Here is a 20100-nt window from a genome sequence, read left to right as displayed (position 1 = left end):
CGCCTACAATGCACCCCGCCCGTAGTTGCTCAATATACGCTATATTGCACGTGCACAAAGTGCACCGTCAAGATTTGCCCCCTAACCTTGACACCTTAGTGTGTCACCCCCATTCTCTGAGGGAGTGGGATACGCCCACTGCGCGGCCAGACCGAAGTCCTGAGTGCCTACCAGTAAACCTACTGGTTGAGGCAGACTGCTAGCAAGTCAGTCCTACCATGCTCTGCAGGCATGGCGCCCGATCGTTATAAGGCAAGCTCACCTCCCGCCCGTGTTCAGCGTTACCCAGATTCCTGGGATTGGCTCCCACAAGCTACCGAATCCCACGGTATGACCACAGCCCGGCAGAGTCCAACCCAATCCGGGGCCCCAGGCAATTGCCCGAGGGGGCTTGTTCAATCCCGGCCCTGCCTACCTCTATCGTTTAACTGGCAACCGCCTTGTCATGTAGATGTACCATGCACACGTCGAGATACTCCCGTATCTCATCCCGGACCCAATGGTACGAGTTAAGTCACCATTTGAGTTTGGTGCCGGCCCATGTCCCACGGAGCTTCCTCCCTTTAGCAGGATCAGAACCGTTACCCAGATTCCTGGGATTGGCCCCTCCCCTACTTCTGGTTGGTCCTCCCGCAGGCTGGAATCCGACACTCCCCCCCGGTAGGGTCGTCCAAACAATACAGGACTTCCTCTAGTTACGGTAGAGGTACACCGTACATTACCAGAGCCAATGACTGATGTAGACCGTTTGCTCAAGGCAGACATTGTCATTTGGGAGCCGTGTCTCCCCTGGTAGGCCCGCCCAAACAATACGGGGCTACCTATCTTTAACGTGTTTAGGTACCACGTACACGTTGTAGCAAGCTACCTGTCCGAATCCCAATGGTACGTGTAAGCCACCATTAGAAGGGACACCCACACCCTTCCTTCGGTAGGGTCGTCCAAACAATACGGGACTACCTCTTCTTACGAGAGAGGTAAACCGTACATTACCAGACCCAATGGCTGATGTAGGCTGTCTACCTTTAAAGACAAAGGCCATTTGGGAGCGGCGGCTCCCCTGGTAGGGTCGTGGCTCCTGCACCCAGCTCACACTACTGGGACGAAGGAGGGACCCACTTCCTCAGCGCTCCTGAGGTACGAGTATGCGTTAGGATACTAAGTATCCCATCCCGGACCCAAGAGAACGCATTACACTCTCTTTGAGGGCAGTACCTACATCATCCTCCCGGTAGGGCGTTGGATCCGCCCACCCAGGGCACACCAACTACCCACTCTTTTTAGCGTGTTGGGGTACCACGCAGCCTTATCTCCCGGACCCAAGGGCACGGCTTAGTTGCCCATTTCGGGGGATACCCAAAGGCTCACCCCCGCCGGTAGGTGCGGCAGCAAAGCTACCTACCTCACTGAGAAAGTGATGGGGTCACACGTACTCTCCCAGATCCAATGGCACGAGTTAGTCGCCCATTTCAGAGGATGCCCCCCGAAGGCTCACCTCGGCCGGTAGGTTGTCGACACCACGTGCTAACCCACTACCATATGGCAGTCAAAGTACCGGTAGATGGGTCCGGGCACAGCTCCAACCTATCTCCCCCAGAGGGTTACCGAGCCACCACAAGGCATGTGACCCAGCCATACACAGGGGGTCCCTCCCCCTTTCTCAGCAAGGGCTTGGGACCGGCCACGGCGGGGTTATGCAATTTTACAGTGCACACGCCTAATATCATAATTACGACAACGATTTTGTGTAACGTAGCCTGAGTTAAGTTAAGTTTTCCCCACAAAGACTAACGCCATTGGACATGTACTGTTTGAGTACATACACATAATTGATTTTAAATATGATGAATAAAACATCTAAATCTGAGTCAGTATACTCCAAATATGACATAATGTAATTTCAAAATTAGTAATGAAAATCAAGGAATTTAAATTGACTGATTTTTTAATGAACAAAATATCAAATTATTAGGTTTTACATCAAAACGACTAATTTCTGGAATAATCATGAGACTAAGTATTTTGAACAAAAATTTCATCACTTACCAACATTGCTGACTCTAGAAATTATTACTTCCATAGCGAATTTTATTTCTTGTGCAATGTATTTAACGTTATCATTCCAAAAAGTAAATATGGAACACTAGACAAACTTCAAAAACTATTAATTGGGTTGCTAAACACACTCGAATGGGACTAATTTCTTGAACTTTACCGTAATCACCACAAATGTGAAAATTTGAGTATAATTTTACCACTCAAAAACTTCAATGAGACAAATATGTTTAAGAAATTCACAAAATGTAACAAACACTCGTAAATTTAAAGGTTGTCGTTTCAATAACCTAGATGAATTAATTATTGTAATGAAGTAGCCAAAATATTCTTCTTTATAGTCTTTGATCTAATTCCGGCAACCAAACACTTTAACTTATCGATCGATAAACTTTTTTTTTTTTAACTTTCATAATATACTTGTTACAGCTTATATTAATTTAAGAATTTTTTTTGTTTCACATTGTCACTCTAAACTTCATGTAAATTTTAAGAACTTTCACTAAGATCAATTTTTATAACAGTTGAATTTAACGAGTATTTGACTGTGTCCAGTTCTGAATCGTTGTCGTAATTATGAGCCTACTCTATACTCGCGCACAACCTTCAGGTTCTAGTACTTGTTATTCCCGTTATATACTCAATGGCGCTGTTTACCATTTTTTTAAACCAACTATCAACTTTTTTCTATTTAATGGAACTGTTACACCATTAAGAATGCGATACTTGGTTTTGTTTGCCACTAGGTACATTTTCTGCTAATTTAATCATTCATTTAAGTCCTGTAAGCTAAACAATTTAGAAACGTTTTTTAGATGATTTAAGATTTCGCGATAAAACTATGTACAAATAAAAAAATCATCTTGACTACTGTATTAATTGCATGAATATTTATGTGTTTGAAATATATTTCGTGCAGAATATGTCTCTCCTCACTTCATTCATTTCCCCCATTTATATCATTATAGCCATTTTGTCAATTTTCACTGTAGCTCAGACCACAGCATTGAGACGTAAGACAGAAATAAATACAAATAATGAACTAGTTGTTCTTTTCAGTTTTTTTCATATATATATATATATATATATATATATATATATATATTATATATATATATATATATATATATATATATATATATATATATATATGTTGTGCTCTGCCAAATTCATCTCATGTAATAGTGAAACATTTATAAATGGACATAAGATGGGACAGTACATATTTGGCTAGAACTAGCTGATTCCATGAATGTACTGATAGAGTGGCTTGATCTTTCTTTATCACTTAATTGAAATAGTTATTAGTCCAGCTTCTCTAAGTTTCAACAAAGGAGAAGTTCTCTATTATTTTCTAGAACATAACAGAGGCAGGCACAGGAGAAAAAGAAAACTTCAGATGGTATAGAATGCATTAATCGTCATATAGAGGAAACAATTTAATGATTGTGATGCATGGAGAAACTAAGCCATGAGTAATGACTTTGGCTATTTTACTTACATGTCAATTTACTTCTTAAAAATCTCAATCTCACCTGAGAATATACATTATATTACATGTATCTTTCGCAAATTCAAAGTAGTGTTCAATTTACGCATTGAGACGCCTTTTAATAATCAAATTCGAAATGCTCCTGTAGGTTCGTTACGGAGAAAAATCATACATATTGATTTCACGGACCTCGGAGTATATACAATATTACCGTTCTAATCAAATGATTACACAACGAGCAGATGTTCCATAAAACTTCAATACCTCATTATTTCTAAATGGCGAAGTCTTCTCAGTGTTGCCCTATCAGTCCCAAACAAATGCATTGCACTAATTCTAAATTCAGAATTTACCATTTACAAGCATCGAAGTATATATTCACTCTAAAATACACACAACTGCTGAGGAGCAATATATATCACTTGCTGAGGACTCAATGAGATTCAGGTCATATAGTGTATTTAAGTACAACAAAAAAATTGGAAGAAAGTTATGAGTTGTTTAAAAGTTATTCGTCTTTCATAGTTGTGTTTATTTGTAAGTAAATATATACTCGCAAGGTATTCTAACTGCTTAAACTAGATTGAAGGTTTCTTCATATGTTCCTTCAATAATCAATGTTCTTATTCCTTCAGTCGTGTTCTGACTAAATTTTAATTGCAGATCATAGCTGGAACTAGTTCCAAAAGTGGTGGACTGCATGCGCAGAGGAGGAATGCACAAATGGATTCTGTGTTTATACATGAGCAGTAAGTAGATAGTCCTTAGCAAGTAATAGAAAAGTATATAAATAAAAATGTATTTTCTTCCACATATGGAATATGATGTATTCAGAAGTTATTTCATCATATAAGCAATACTACTCATTCATGACATAAAACTAACCAAGAAACCTCTGCCGCTTTTTACCAACCGCCTTCCAGCATCATTATGTCCCCTAATCCGTACCTGGAAGATGAGAAAGTGTCCCCATCACCATCAACGACCTTCTGCGAACGCTCTGGAAGGCAATGGATTACATCATTATAAAACGTGGTGGGTCATGAATCGATGAAGGTATCCTGTGTATTTTGCACTTTTACTAAAGATTTGAACTGGCATCCCTTAAGGTAATTGTCCAAGAAATAGAACAGGTGATAACCGGAAGGCGCAATGTCCGCCGAATGTGGCGGGTGAAATAATGTTTCCCATCCAACACGTAGAATGTTGTCCCGACACTTCCTAGTCTCGTGAAGCTAGCGTTATACTGTAGCAGGATAAGCCCTTTGCGATTCAGAAGTGCTGGATCCAGAGTTTTGAGTTTTTTTTGGGAGCATGGCTTAATTGCTGACAGTGCATAGGTGCATCCATACTCTGTCAAACTGTTAGCAGTTCCCGATACACTATGCCACGAGCAGTCCACCAAAGGCACTGGAGAGACTTGTTTTCATACAGTGATGGTTGCGGCTGTTTCGAAGTGGTTGATGGGACACTAACCAATAATGACGGTGCCTTGGAGCTTTTGAAAGGGCCCAGTTCTCATCACATGTCAACACCCTGTCCAGAAATGTATCCTTCCAGTAGACGAGACAGCAAAGAAACACAGGTGTCCGTGCGCATTGTCTTCTGGCCGAAGTCAAATCATGTGTGACCAGTCGAGCCAACTTCTATTGCTTCCCAAGTTGTTGGAGGTGCTGCCGAATATTTCTGGACTCACATTTAATTGTAATCTCAGTTCGTCACATGTCTGACCATTGTTCGCCTCATTTGCTACATTAAAACCTCTATTTTGTACATATGTTGGTCTTCTGGCACCTGATGCGTCTTCGAGTATTTCTTCACCACCTTTAAACTTGTTAAACCACCTCCGCTCTGTCCGCGTAATCACGAAATTGGCGTGTCATACGTTCCGCTGCGCCAGCGTTCGACCTTAATTTCAACTCGTACAACATACATGTCCTTACGACGACCCATGTTCAGTATCTCCCAACACAAGTTCAAAGTGTAAGTGAACTTTCAGAATCACACGGTATGTTTGACATACCCACATTAAAAACTGGCCTTCGCATTATGGGCTCATGCGCTTTCAACTCACTGTGTGGGGCCTAATTGAACACAGACCTCCACAAATACGACTGAAATTTCTTTGTTCCTGAAGCTAAAATGTGTAAGCAACGAAGTAAATATTTGAATGGAGCAGGTATTAATTTTAGATTTATAGACTTGAGTAATACGCAATCAGCATTAAAGTAGCTATACTAGGTTTTAGGAAAATATGTACTAAAAGGATTCATTTGCATTTTTTTAAAAACGATCTTCATTATCTATACGTAAATTTCAAGTTATTCCTTTTTGATTTATCAGTTGGAGGGTTTGTTTGTAACACAAATAATAAATAATTCAAGACAAATAAAGCTTCTTTTGAATGTTTGAAAGTATTAATGAAGAAAATATATAAAGAAAGAAGATACTGAAGGAAATGGAGTAGAACAAAAAAAAACATTACTGTGACTTAAACTTGTTTGTATTATAAAAGTGCGATTGTAAATGTTAATTTCTTTGTACTAAATTTCGACATTCCCTTTATTGATTCCAAATTCAAAATCCAAAAATAGTAGCTGTATTTTTGTTGTCCGAAAACCGAAACTAAAAAATTATACTAAAACACAATATGATCATTGATTTGTTTCTTCAATCACATGAGGTAGCACTGGTAATTTTCGAGTGGATGAACATGACATAAGAATTTAATGTATCTTATGAATGGAAACTGGAATTAATTTTATGCAAAGAAATATTCCATATAAACGTGTATAGAATACTAAATAAGTATCGAATATTCTAAAATAGTTACGGTTTTACACAAGACACCATGAACATTATATATGTATTGATAATAGAGATATTTGGGAAAGTGGTATTTATCAATATTGAAAAAAAAGGTAACATTTTGTGAATGGTCTACAGGTGTAAGGTGAACTATTAAGTAGTATTGTCAATTCCTTGTCTGCGTTGAGTTTAGCAAATTGCGGAAGCTCAAATATTTGCAGTGCATCTTGCTTCAAATATATTACTAAATATTGATTTAAATACTTAATGTTATATAACATTCGAGTATTTAAATATTTGAAGAGAACAAAACATGTGTTACGGTCGACCAATCGCCAGCAAAAATCCAAAAGTAAAAAAAAAAAAAAAAACTCGCCGACGTGGATCTGATGCGAGAACATCCAAATTATTTCCAAGCTCCTTTTGACCACTCAACCACGATCACTACGCGGTAATTGATTCGTCTTTACTGGGTTTATGTTAGATATATTTGGCCATGCTTACAAAGTTATACATTAATTTTTCGTTAAAGCGTCTTTTGCATTTATTTTATCATAAGTCAATAATCTTCAGCATAGACTACATTAATAACTTGAGTTGTTATTAAAATTTCGGTTCACAATTTAATTTGTTCTCCATACCAAACAACAGATATGACAGATGTAATTCTCAAACTCTGCATTTAGTTCCTAATCACTCGCCATTATATGGTTTAGCAATTATACCATGCTCGATAAAACTTAATTTATTTACTCAACAAACTGGAGAAAAATTAGTGTCCAGTAATAATTCAAACAATATACAATCGCGGAACAATTACACAAGTAATAACATATTCTGCAGTAATTTCGCCGTGCAAGTTCAAACGAAGGCGGATAATAATAACTGTATTTGTATTTGTATTTATTTACTCCATTAGAAACCAACATACATTTTGTATTTGGGAGGTTCAGACAGTCCTCTTTCTTCTTTCAAATACACTTAGAAAAAGAAATATGTTATACTATTTAATACACATTATTGCAAAGATAATCTGCTACGCTGTAATATACTTTATCCACCAGAAATCTCTTGAGTTCCTTTTTAAAAACATTTATATTTTCTTCATTTTTTATTTCTCTGGGCATCTTATTGTAAATGTGTACTCCCATATGGCTTGGGCCTTCCTGTACTAATGTTAGTTTTGTAAAATATTGTCTTTCTCATTTTGTTGTCTGGTTATAAACGTGATTTATTTGGGTTCCATCTTTCAGTTTAGCTCCATAGATTGCAGTTTCGTATACATACATAGATGGTAGGGTAAGGATGTGTTGCTGTTTAAATTTGTCTTTGCATGATGTTCTCATGTGTAGACCAAATATTATCCGTATTGCTTGCTTCTGTTTCATGAAGACTGCTTGGCTGCTTGAAGATTTGCCCCAGAAAATGATGCCGTAATTTAGTATAGGGTGTATAAGTCCGTAATAATAACAAATGCTCATCTGAACGATATAGTAGTCTGTTATTATTATTATTATTACTATTATTCGTCTGTGTTTGAACTTGCATGACGTAATTACTGCATAATTTGTTGTTATTTCTGTAAATTTCCCTCAAGTGTATGCTATTTTGCTTATTTGTGAGCACTAAGTTGTCCGTAGCCCGTCGAATAAATACATTTCCTTCTGCTTTTTGGTGTAAGTAAATGTACTAGAAGAAGTCCCTTCGTTCAAAAACTGAAGTTAGTATTATCTGGGGTTTAGTTTCATGTGAAATGATAGTGTATGGGTATCGTAGCGAACATTAAAGCAGTAAAGTCTGTTAACGTAGGTTCAAATCCCTTTAACGCGACTTTATTTTTTCAACCAATTGATAGTGAAGAATCGACTTCTCATGCTAGACGAGCAATTCTTATGAATTTGGAAGGTAATCCCTGTATCACGATAGAGTCGATTTACGAATGTTGGTTGGTAGAACACAAAGAAGTTACCAGAACATTCGAAACACTTCATTGATCTTCAATATACAATTTTCGAGTTATCGTTCTCGAAAAAAATAAAATGAAAGTACACCATTTGTTAAAAAAAGATTGGGTTGGGCAATCGGTGGAGTATGGTTATCGTGCATGGCTTCAGCGTGTAAAATTTCTGCCTGATTCCTCATCAGGTAGTGTTCTTTTTTCGCAGATTAGAAAATGTCCTTCTCTACGGTTATTTCAAAACAACATTTCATTTCTATTAGTTTGATATAAAATATTATCCATCCTATAATTCAATGTGTTTATTATTCACATTTAAAAGTTTAAACATACAAAGTCTGGCACATGTGTAAGGAATATCGAATTTTCCTTTTGGACATTTGTAACTTTTTATTATGATAAAATATTTTACTTTAATATATGGGTTTTTGATGGAAATTTAGCTGTAAAAGTAGCATTCAATCATGCTTCTTCCTTTCTTTTTATTTTCTTTCTTTATCAATTCTTTTCCATGTTTATTTCGTTCATTTTGTTCAATTGCATCAGTAGTCTGGAATGGGAGGTATGATCTACGCTACCTACTGTTTCTTTTTAAAATATATTGGATCAAACTCTCTAATGAACATTACTGAATTTGCAACTGAGTCAAGCGGAAACAAAGCATGTGCTAAACGTTTGACATTATACTAGATGTGTTTCGGACATCTAAATTCTACTGGACGTTGGGTATTTTATTTGAACACCAAATTTCAAATTCATTTTGAAAGTGATTTATTGAAAGTTTCAATCATCCTACCTATATTCATACTACAATTATTATTGCAACATTTCCCGGATATGTTGATATATCGATATCGTCGATATTGATAATAATATATGTCAACATTTTATATCACAAATATATCGACATCGATATATCAAGATCCTAATTTTTTTATATCAATATACGAAAGGAGGGTTATAAGGGCTCCTAAGACTTGCTGTAGATAAAGAAACAAAACTCAATTTTTACAACAATGTCTTCTAATGAAAATTTCTTTGTGACAAAAAATTGTGATGTAAATAAATCCACTTGCAAATTTGCAATATTATATACTGTAACTTATTAGCTGACAGAACTTTTCTGTTTCCAAAAAAAGAGAAAGAAAAATACCTATCAAAAGCAAGTTCCTCGAACTTTCACCTATATATATGTTAAGGAAAATTTTTTGTTCATCTTTCGGAGATTTCCATCCCTTTTGGCCTTTGAGGCCATTCATAAACAAAAAGTGTATACACGACCGCTATATGCAAACACGCTCTTAGGCAAACTCAGAAATCTTGGAAAAGAAGTGGTAATTATTATTATTATTATTATTATTATTATTATTATTATTATTATTATTATTAGTAGTAGTAGTAGTAGTAGTAGTAGTAGTAGTAGTAGTAGTAGTATCATTCCTAGAAAGTTATTTTATTCTTTTCATTGCAGTTTCTCACACTGCTATATTTTTAACAAAATTAAGGTTTGGTCCAACGCATTTCTAATTCTCAACCTTTTCAACAATCCTGTGTTATGGATTGCCTTCTGTTGCAGGAAAGGGAGGATTCCAGGTGGTAATTCATTTTTGGAGTTTTGTATGCAATAATTCTATCTTCCATGGCTTATTAACCTCACTATCAATATGTACTTTACAATTCCGGGTATTATACTCCAATTTATTCAATGTCTCGAATAGTGTTATCTCGTCGTTAGATGATCTATTTTCTTTAAAACTTGCACTGAAAGTGTCCAATGATTTCATATACATATGCCATCAATCTTGGAAAAAGTATATGTAAGAGAACTTTATAGAATCTTGGCAGAATATAGGTTCTGCGATAGTATTTACAATCTGTTTTGCCACCTTCATTGTGGTAAGGTGACACAGATAATAAGAATGACTTTGTGTATATTTGACCACATTTTGTTCCCTTCAGGTAGAACTCACTTGGCCGAAATATGTACTCCAAGAACGGTGTCCTTAGTTTTATAAATATTACACAAACATGCACTGAATGACCCATTTACTGGAAAGATAAGCAAACGGAAAAGACATTAATCGCATTGCAATGACTATTCTGGGCATAAAAGATCCGTTTCCAGTCGGTATTAAAAAGGACAGTGCGCCAGCTCCTTCAGATGTATGATCTTCATACTAGAATTTTGACAAAAAAAAACGACTTCTTCAAGCACATGAATTACAAAGCGAATCACTCCTGGGCAATGAATACGCAATAAAATAAATATTATAAAGATGAGAAACGTAAGAAGGCACTCGACTGATGAAACAAAATTTTACTCTTTAGCCACCCAATGTTATAAATTTATCCAAAGTGATCTTGAAGAACGCTTTCAAATGACCGTGTATTATCAAAAGCAAGAGATGCAGACGGTTGCGTCACTACTTTCGAAATTTTTACATTATACCTAGGTTATAAAATGACTCAAATGAGTTGAATAATGGACAAATACTTGTTTAATTGTTTAAATATCATATGGGTCTTAATGTGGAATTCAGCATCGAGGCAATACTTTGTACCACAATATTATGCCCATTATTCTAAGCTATGAATGAACCATCTCCAATGAAACAAATATAGTCCAATCTTAAAACACTAAGTAATGGCTAGTCTCTGAACTTATTGAAATCGAGCTTCGGTAAGTAGAACATGACAGTATAGTTCTACAATAGATGTCATGAAATTATGAACGTCTTTGAAAGGCTCTTTAGGACCACAGGGGGCTCATAGCTCGGAAAATTAAAATAAATTAAGGAAAAAAATGCCTGCAATTTCTAAAGTTTTTTTTTTATCAAGCCTAAGCTTCGTACGTACAGAGAATGCAATCATACTTAAAAAATTTGCATCAAAGGAATCAGATAATGTACTTTGTATGAAATATAATGCTTGTTTAAAGAAACAATTACAACGGAATAGCTTTTTATGTTTACTTTATTTTTTTTTTAATTCTGAAAATTTAGCCGTTTTCTTTTGAATTTTTGTAATGACTCTAAACTACTCAAGTAATGTGATTGTGCTTCACCAAAACATTGTTCTTTTATCCTATACTTTACGTTATATTTGCATCTATATAAAAATACACTTGCCTTAGTATTCTAATGCATTCTAGGGATCAGGGATATCAGCAATACATTTTGCTGCTGGTCATAATTAAGGGAGTTGGACTTTCATTATATATTCACTTGTTGATATTTTAAGTAGTATTTGCACTTGTAAGAATTATATTCCCTCTACAAGTAACTTTATCATTCTTCACGTATATATTTGCTATCTGCATTTATTCTTTCTGTTTAATGAAGACACGGAATTTAAAAATCACGATCTTTCTCACTGTCACTTACCTAATCCAAAAATTATTCATTTTTCCTTTACAATTAGTAAATGTATAACTTATACACCATCATGACCCCGGTATTTGTTACATATTTGAATGCAGATAAAATGTGTATTATGCCTGTAACTATAAATAGTGAAATTGAATATGACATCAGTAATGCACTTAACTACTAGTCTACGAATAGGAGATCACAAGTCACAAACAAAACCAAAGAAAATCTGAAAAATCAAATAGTTCACGATCTGATCCACCGCTGAAAATGGGCAACGAAATAGAAAACTATAATAATATAAGCAAGATTCCATAATACTTAAGTGGCAATATGTAATATAATTTTAGATCTTACTTATAAAATATAAATCCTTTACACAAAAGATGTTTACTTTACAGGTATAGTCACCAAATTAATCATCCTTTACAAGACATTGCACTTATTAAACTTAACGAACCCTTCTATTTTGATGGATATGTAGACAAAATCGCAATGGCACAAAATGATCCACGTCCAGGTAAGGCATAATTATTCTTCCGACTGTGTTTATTAACAATATCAATTATTGTTCTTGCACTCTGAAATAAAAAGAATGGCATTTTTTTCTTTTGCGTAGGCAGGTGTTTACTACTACTATATTAGCTTTATCTTCACATACATTTCCAGATATATATATATATATATATATATATATATATATATATATATATATTTATATATATATATATATATATATATAATGAATCGATCGAATTGAATCGATTCCGAAACCTCCTTACAGTTGCGGATGCTTTTTAGTGGATTTGCATATATAAGCTTGAGTATGATATTGAGTTCGATTGACCTTCCTGATTTCTATGCACTTTGAGCTTAGCTTCCCTATGCCGAATGTTGATTTTACATGTCTAATAACATAATATATATACGGTATATATATATATATATATATATATATATATATATATATATATATATATATATATATATATATATATATATATATATGGTATGTACTATTTTGGTACATACCACAATAGGTGGTTGTAGTATTTTCACTTCATCTTGATTGGCCACGGTTCAGATCCAGTCTCACTCGGATAAACTTAGCGATCCAGGCTGATATGATGTACAAAAAGGAAATCAAATATGTATTTTATACAATTAAATAACTTCCACTAATTCAACTCGAAAATGTACGTGTTACATTCCAGTGACATTTGTTAATAAACGATTATGTCTTGGTAATTTGAAATATAGTTCCATCTTAATTTCTCTTCCCATACCGAACAATACAGTAGCCATCAACATAAAGTAGGTATAAACGTTTAAAACACATATGTTTGGGATTGCGGCTTCTAGTGTGCTGCACATTGTAAGTCGTACATTGTAAGTCGTTAAATTTGTACGAAAACATATGAGGAGCGTTTTCCCAAACGTAATAGAACAGAATACATCTTTGCTACAGGCATTGAACGTTTGCTCTTATTGTACTGTCTGTCACGAAAGCAAACGTACATCTGTTTTTTCTTTTTTTTTTGCATCTGGCATTCCTGAACTCCAACTACGAAGAATATCAGAATTAGATGAGTCAGATGTGTAGTGAGAGCAAGAAGTAAAGTTCAATCTAAATAAGACATTACAGACAGGGACAACTTGTGAAAACAAATAATGCATAGTGTAAATAAAGGTCGACAGCTTAAAGAGAAAGCAAGAAACAGCTGATAAACGGAGAAAAAAGATTAAAAACTATCGAAGTGGAACATAAAATACAAATACGAACAAATACACCGACAACTAAACATCTGCCAAGCAATGATCTTGGTGTAGTGGTAAAGGTGATAAAATCCAACTGTAAAGGACGTCACTTCGAATCTCCTCCAAGGAGATTTGTCATCTTTGATAATATTGAACACAGCTGACCCCCCCCTCCCCATTTGTACTAACACCTTATCAGATCTCTCTACCACCCCGGGTGAGGTTTTGGTTCTCTTGCAGTCGCTTTCTCCACATAGATCTCTTGGGCCTGACAACATTGGCTCTCTCTGTCTTAACAAAACTGCTTCAGCTATTTCAGTTCCTTTATCCATCCTATTCAATAGATGCTTCAGAGAAGGATATTATCACACCAGCTGGAAATTAGCTCATGTGGCCCCAATATATAAATCAGGACTTAAAGATCAAGTATCCTCCTATAGGCCCATATCTCTTCTTTCTGTAATATCTATTATCTGCGAAAAAATAATCAAAGACCGGCTTCTCAAATTCACGTCGCCTTACGTTCACACTTCTCAGCATGGCTTTCTACCGAAAAGCTCAAGTCTCACAAACTTAAGTACTCTTCTTTCCTGTGCAGTTCAATGTATAAATAACAATACTCAATTAGATGTCATTTATTTTGATCTCTCAAAGGCCTTTGATTCTGTCAGTCACATTCTTCTTCTTCACAAGCTTTCCAATAGGTTTAATGTACATGGTAAATTTCTCTCTTTAATCACCAGCTATCTAAAGGGCTGTAAACAGAAAGTTGTTCTTTCAGGGGCGACTTCTAACCCCCAACCTGTGATCTCGGGGGTGCCTCAGGGAAGCGTACTAGGGCCCCTGCTATTTGTCCTGTATATGGACGATCTCTACTCTCACCTATCAGTTAATCCTAGTGGCCTTTTGCTTTTTGCTGACGATTGCAAATTATATAGAGAAATATCATGTTTCCATGACACAATTGCCCTACAGGAAGACATAAATTATCTTGTAGACTGGTGTGAAATGTGGCAATTGAAACTTAACAGTAAGAAATGTGACGGTATTACAATTACTCTGAAAAAGTCTCCTGTTCCCTCCATATACCATATTAACGATTCCCCTATAACACATTCTGCCAGTCATAATGATCTTGGTGTCATCTTTGATTCGAAACTCTCGTTCTCAGAGCACATCTCCTCAATTGTTAAGAAGTCAATGCGTATGCTGGGGCTTCTTTACCGATTCACTGAACTACGTACTGTGGCATCATTAACAACATTCTATAAAACTCTTATAGCACCCAAGATCGAATACTGCTCTCCCATATGGGCCATGGCCGCACCTACACATCTCTCTAGACTTGAGTCTGTTCTCAATTTCTTTATTGCAATAGTACGTTCTCGTGTTCCCGCACTTCGAATATTACCTAAGGAGGAAATTTTGCGATATCTTAATATCCAGACGCCGGAAGTACGCAGAAATAACTCTGATTTGAAGTTTCTCCATAAAATTGTAAATGGGAACCTAAGATCAGAAACCCTAATTCAACAACTATCTTTGCATGTCCCTTCCCGCAAAACCCGGAATACCCACCTATTCCATCTTGGACGCCCTAGGTTGACAATTATACAGAGGTCTCTTTTTCACCGAGTACCCAACTATTATAATAATCTAACTAGTGAGGTGGACATTTTTTCGAGCTACCCGGTGTTTGAAAGAGCAATAAAACTCGTGCTGGCTAAATAATATTATTTGTGCGCTCTTTGTTAATACTGTTGATATTACTGTTGTTTATTTTTTAATTATTTTTCTTTTTTTCCCGCTTGTTGATATTTCCCTGTGTAAAATGGCACAATTATGCTGTATCTGGGAATTTGTTCAATAAATAAATAAATAAATAAATAGATCATATTACCAATTTAATATATTAAGTCAAAACGAGATAAACGTTCCAGTGACATTTATTAAAAAAGGGAAACAATGTAAACGAGGAAGCATGCATATTTAATGAGGGGTATGTATCAAAGTGCGGTGATCTGTAAAAGTGGAAATTTTCCCGAATTTCGAGCATCTGAGTCTCTATAATAGAAACATTTTCCACAGATATGCGTATTCCAGAGACCATCATGTCACAAAACGTTCCATGTACCTTTGCCGATAACCACATTGTGATAGGAAAATCACCCTAAATTCGAAAGTTTCTGACGAGATATATATGACCTTCTTGTGAACTTCATAATTGCCGCAAAGTTCAGCGGATTGATACCAAACTTGACACAAACATTACTTGTTGAATTGTCTTGAACGAGTTTGTTAGCCAGAATAATCAGCCATCAATGTTCAAAATGGCTGTCGTTCAGCCCCTTAGAAAGTTCGAAAGGAATCAAATTTGGCCTATAAATGGGTATTTCCAATGTTTGAGTGACTTTTCTTCTTTTGTGGAAATATTTTTGTGGAAAGACTTATTCTCTTTTATTGAAATATTGGACCCGATTGCATTGAAAATAGTGAAAGGCAACATTTATCACAAATAATAATAATAATAATAATAATAATAATAATATATTATCAGTAGATTTGTTGATTTTGGTAACGCCATATCTCCCTTACAGAGAAAATATTAATAATTTATAGCGATAGAATGATGTGGTAGAGAGATGAGAACAACGTAGGCTACTATGCACGAATAAGTCCCATCGAAAGAAAAATGTGTGGAAGCGCGAGGCCCCAAAAAGTAGACAAGTGAAAACAAACAATTTCTATGCACATAATAACGAAGAGCCTCTTCCGAGGCTTTCATAACGAGTCATGAGGTCACGGCAGAGCCCTCTACAGGCAAAATATCAATAACTGATATTGATAACAGGAGGTAGTAGAGGGATGGGACCGACGTTGAACACTTCGGACCCATAAGGCGCATCGAAAAAATATGATGTGGCCCAGCCAGCTTTACTTATTTCTACATGATAATATAAAATTATATTGTACGAAATGTACGCAAGCGTCAGCTAATAATATTTATTATTATTATTATTATTATTATTATTATTATTATTAGTAGTAGTAGTAGTAGTAGTAGTAGTAGTGGTGATAGTAGTAGTAGTAGTACTATTACTATTATTCTTAACAACATCTTTCACTATATCCGTATGTTTGACATGGAACCAAAGGGAATATCGATTATTCGTAGAAATAATAAGAATACGCACTTCCTTTAACTCTGTAGGACGATAAAGCGAAAAGAAACAATATGTTCTTCCAATGGATAAAAAATAACCCAAGACAGATTCGAATTAGGGTGGCCGGCGCGAGATGCCAGTCCTTTGTCCACTCACCCCCTTCATTTTTAACAGTTATCACTTCCGTGGATTATACATTGTGATCACGTGTTTCTTCTTTGCTGGAAGTCGACAACCCGTGCTTATATGTAGTAGTTAAACCATATGTTATGTAACACATGAGGTATTTAGACCTACATGCTCCCAATATAATATCATAAGTGGTACACGCTGGAAATAAGAAACGGAAGATTGCATTTAGGAAATGGAATTTATTGGCATTAGAATAAATACATATCTAAGAGCCATGCGCAGTAATGTAATTCAGGATAGTTACTATTTAGTTCACCAAATGGAGACTGTGGTACATAAACCAAATATCCACGTCAACGAACTCCTCCAGAGTTGACAAAACCGGAAAGAGATTTGTAGTGATATAACTACTTTGGCTCAATTGATATTTCGTTCTCTATCCTGGAATAGATCGTATGTTATAATCACAATTTTAAATTAGAGCAGAGAAAAAACGTCCTACGTTGCGATCGTGATATATTAATTTGTTGTATATTTTTTACTTCCTGTCATCACGACATGGCTCGTCCTCAGGTTGCGGATCGAGGAGAAGGACTCTAGATATAGAGGTTAGCTGCGAATATACTGAATAAGCAGGCGCGGACAGCCGGCTAGGAGTGGTCTTCCAGCTTGGGAGTTTGGGTAAGGCTAAATAATCATCCTGTAAGAGAAGCACTTGTTCAGAAATATTCACAAAAGCCTCGGACAAAGACTGATAGCTTGGCATGACCTCAGCAAAACAAAATGGACATGAGTTTTGGAACATGGAATATTAGAAGTGTTTGTAGGGCAAGCGCGTTAAAATCCGTAAGCAGTGAGTTAGGCAAATACAGGATAGACCTACTGGAGTTCATGGAGTTAGGTGGGAAGGAAGTGGAGCTGTGAATTCCGGTAATTTTACGTTCTTTTACGGGGAAGGAAATAAAAATCACGAGTTAGGAACAGGGTTTTTTCGTTCACAAACGAATACTTCCAGCAATTAAAGGTATTGTTACTGACAGACTTTCTTTCATTACTCTTAAAGGACGGTGGTGTGATATTATAGTTTTCAATTTCCATGCCCCAATTGAAGATAAAGATGATGATATTAAAGACAGTTTTTACGAAGAAGTGGAACAGATATTAGACCAACTCTCGCAATACCATACGAAAATTCTATTAGGGGATTTCAGTGCAAAGGTAGAACGAGAGGATATTTTCAAACCGATTATACGGAACGAAAGTCTATATATGGAACGTAATGACAACGGTGTTAGACTCGTGAATTTTGAAACATCCAAAAACCTAGTCATGAAGAATACAAAATTCGCAGTTCACAAATACAGATCGACATCAGCAGACGGAAAAACATATACCCAAATTGATCACGTTTTAGTAGATAGAAGAAGGCAATCTAGCATAATTGGTGTCTGGTCGTTTAGAATGTCTGATTGTGACACTGATCACTACCTGGTAACAGAGATAATACGAAGTGATTACATTTGAATAGAGGTAGTATTCAATCTCCGAAAAAGGAGAGATTCAATTTAAAGAAATTAGAATAGAGCCAGGTAAGAGAGGAATTCAGATTGAAGTTTCGAATAGTATTCCGGATTTAGAAGATTCGGAGGGCACTAGTGGTAGAATACTGTTAAAAACTTAGAGATAGCACTAACATTTCAGCAAAAAAAAAAGTTGGGATACGCGGAAATACGCAGTAACAAAACATGCTTCGACCAGGAATGCACACAACTAGCAGAGAAGAGAAAACAGGCAAAATTACGCTGGCTACAAAATCCCAATGATATAACTACACAAAATTCGCAGATATCAGGCGGGAAACTTCTAAATCTTTTAGAACAAATACTCGCAATTTTTCTAAAGCTATAATGAAGGAACTTGAAAATAACAGTAAAAATGAAAACATCCGGGACATGTACAAGGAGATCAGTGAACTTACTAAAGGCTTTCAACCTCGTGCTTATATATTAAAGAAATCTGACGTTACAGTTCTCACTGATACGGATAGCATTTTTAAGAGATGGAAAGATTTCTTTGACGATTTGCTTATCACGCAACCAAAATCTCGTGTGCGTGGATAAAAGGAGGTACACACCGCAGAACCGTATATTCCAAAACGAAACCGAATCTCTGGGTCTAGATGACATTCCGGCTGAGTTAATATTAGCTGGAGGCAAACAATTGAGGATCAAGATATATTAACTCACTCTCCTTATCTGAAACAAGGAAGAATTGACACAAGAGTGAAAAGAATCAGTCATTGTTCCAATTGTTCCAATAATTATCGAGGCATTTCTCTTCTGTCAACATCATAAAAAATTCTTTCAAATTTTCTATTAGCAAGATTGACCCCATACGCAGATGAAGATATTGGAGATTATCAATACGGATTTAGACGAAATCGATCAACTATTGACCAATTGTTTACCATTCGCCAAATGCTCGAAAAAAGTGGGAATACAATACCGCGGTACATCAACTATTTATTGATTTTTAGAAAAGCGTAAGACTCCGTTAGGAGAGAGATGTTGTACAACGTTCTTACAGAACTTGGAATACCGAGAAAGCTATTAGATTAATTGAGATATGTTCAAATTTATCCCAAAGCAAAGTCCGACTAGGGAAATATTTTTCGACAAACTATCACGTCGAAAATGGCCTGAAACAAGGAGATGCATTGTGGCCAATGCTATTTAACTTCGTTTTGGAATACACTCTAAGGAAAATTAAAGATAGCTACCAGGGCCTAGAGTTTAACTGTATTTACCAGGTTGTCGCATCTGTTGATGATGTAAATTTAATACAGGATGATAGGAAAACAAAAAAAAATGCAGAGATCCTATTAAACGCTTGCAGAGACATGGGTTTAGAAGTAAATGCAGAGAAAACTAAGTACGTGGAAGTGCGTCGGAACCGTAATACAGCAAATTATGGATGCGATAAAATATTTAACAATATTTTTAATAAAGTGGATAGTTTCAAATATCTAGGATCAATATTAACATACGAAAATCGTATTCACGAAGAAGTTAAATCTCGACTGAAAGCAGGGATTTTGTGATACTATTCGGTTCAAAATCTCTCGTCGCAATTTCTGTAGAGGAATTTGAAGCTTAAAATATACATAACGAAAATCATGCCTGCTGTTGTGTTTGGTTGCGAAACATGGTCGCTTAGTCTGAGGGAAGAACATAGACGAATATTTAGACCCAAGACGAACGGGAATGGGGAATATCGGAAGCTTCATAACAAGGAAGTACATAATTTATACGGTTTACCCAACATTGTTAGGGTCGTCAGGTCTAGGAGTCTTAGTTGGGCAGTTCA

General features: G+C 35.9%; 1 protein-coding gene across 1 annotated transcript in view; it reads left to right on the top strand.

Moving 5' to 3' along the window:
- Nucleotides 1–1446: 1446 nt before the first annotated feature.
- LOC145668496 (kallikrein-7-like) overlaps nucleotides 1447–20100 on the top strand; it is a 42281-nt gene continuing 23627 nt past the window's right edge. Inside the window, exons 1-3 of the mRNA XM_081736455.1 lie at nucleotides 1447–1503; nucleotides 4211–4296; nucleotides 12082–12200. Coding sequence (XP_081592581.1) covers nucleotides 1447–1503; nucleotides 4211–4296; nucleotides 12082–12200 — 262 coding nt within the window. The remainder of the gene's footprint in view (nucleotides 1504–4210; nucleotides 4297–12081; nucleotides 12201–20100) is intronic.

This window comes from Thermobia domestica, chromosome 1, assembly GCF_964235325.1.
Source record: "Thermobia domestica chromosome 1, izTheDome1.hap1.1, whole genome shotgun sequence".
NCBI lineage: Eukaryota > Metazoa > Arthropoda > Insecta > Zygentoma > Lepismatidae > Thermobia > Thermobia domestica.
This window is presented reverse-complemented; position numbering and strand designations above follow the sequence as displayed.